Genomic DNA, 1,039 nt, shown 5'->3' on the forward strand with positions numbered 1-1,039 from the left:
TCGCTTCGTCTTCCTTCTGTGCACCAGAGCTGGTGGTTTGGGCATTAACCTGACTGCAGCAGATACATGCATAATTTTTGATTCTGACTGGAATCCTCAAAATGATCTGCAGGTAAATCCCTTTGAGCATAGTAGTGATGCCTAAAAAATGAAAACTGGTTGGTGATAAGTTTGGTTACTTTGAATATTGTTTCTGTTTTGAATATGCATAGATTTAAAATGGCCATTTTTTTTAAGACGTATGTTTAATGTTTTCAGTGAACACTTTCTACTTGGACAGAAGAGGTCATCTGGGTTTGGCTGGGTTTTAAATTTTTCTTTCAAATTGATGACTGTTCACAGCAGAACCAATTTCTTAAAATAATCTTAACTTATTCCTAAATAAGACTAAATTCTTATTGCCATTCTCCCTTCCTTCAAAAGGCTCAAGCACGTTGTCACAGGATTGGTCAGAACAAAGCAGTGAAGGTCTACAGGCTGATAACACGTAACTCCTATGAAAGGGAGATGTTTGACAGAGCAAGTCTGAAACTGGGACTGGATAAGGCTGTCCTGCAGAGTATGAGTGGAAGAGAAAACAGTGTCGGTGGTGTATGTAGAGCTACTTCTCAAAATAACTTTCTTTTGTAATCACGCGGGGAATATTCTACGTTGGAAAAACTACCATATTTCTGTCATTTACACCTGTTATGTTTTCTAGTGTGGACTAGCAGCATAGTGGGCATAATGTTAAATCTAGTCGTTACTCTGATAAATCTTTCACTCTTTCTTGCCTCTTAGGGTCCAGGGTCCCTGGAGAAGACAAGGAGAAAAATTTCACTTTGTTTACTTGTATCTTCTCATATTAACATAACGTGTTACTTTAATCTAAGATGAGGTTGATTTTTTTTAAACTTATGTTCGTGATGGTATGGAAAATAGCCAAAAGAAAAAAAAGACCCATACTTGTAAAAATATCAGATTTTTTTCAGCTATCAATTAGATTTTAAGTTTAAAAATTATTAGGTACAATTAGATTGCAGAAACTTGGAAAGGGAAA

The 1,039-nt window shown here is 36.0% G+C and overlaps 1 protein-coding gene across 1 annotated transcript in view; it reads left to right on the top strand.

Moving 5' to 3' along the window:
* The window catches only part of LOC103776243 (chromodomain-helicase-DNA-binding protein 9-like), a gene marked incomplete at its 3' end in the record, with an annotated part of 80,240 nt that overhangs the window by 59,090 nt on the left and 20,111 nt on the right, over positions 1-1,039 (top strand). Inside the window, 2 exon segments of the mRNA XM_008943741.1 lie at positions 1-112; positions 424-591. The exon segment at positions 1-112 is cut by the window's left edge and continues 32 nt beyond it. Of these exon segments, the coding sequence (XP_008941989.1) occupies positions 1-112; positions 424-591 (280 nt within the window).

The sequence above is a fragment of the Merops nubicus genome, unplaced genomic scaffold (assembly GCF_000691845.1).
Source record: "Merops nubicus isolate BGI_N331 unplaced genomic scaffold, ASM69184v1 scaffold2157, whole genome shotgun sequence".
In the NCBI taxonomy this organism is placed as follows: Eukaryota; Metazoa; Chordata; class Aves; order Coraciiformes; family Meropidae; genus Merops; species Merops nubicus.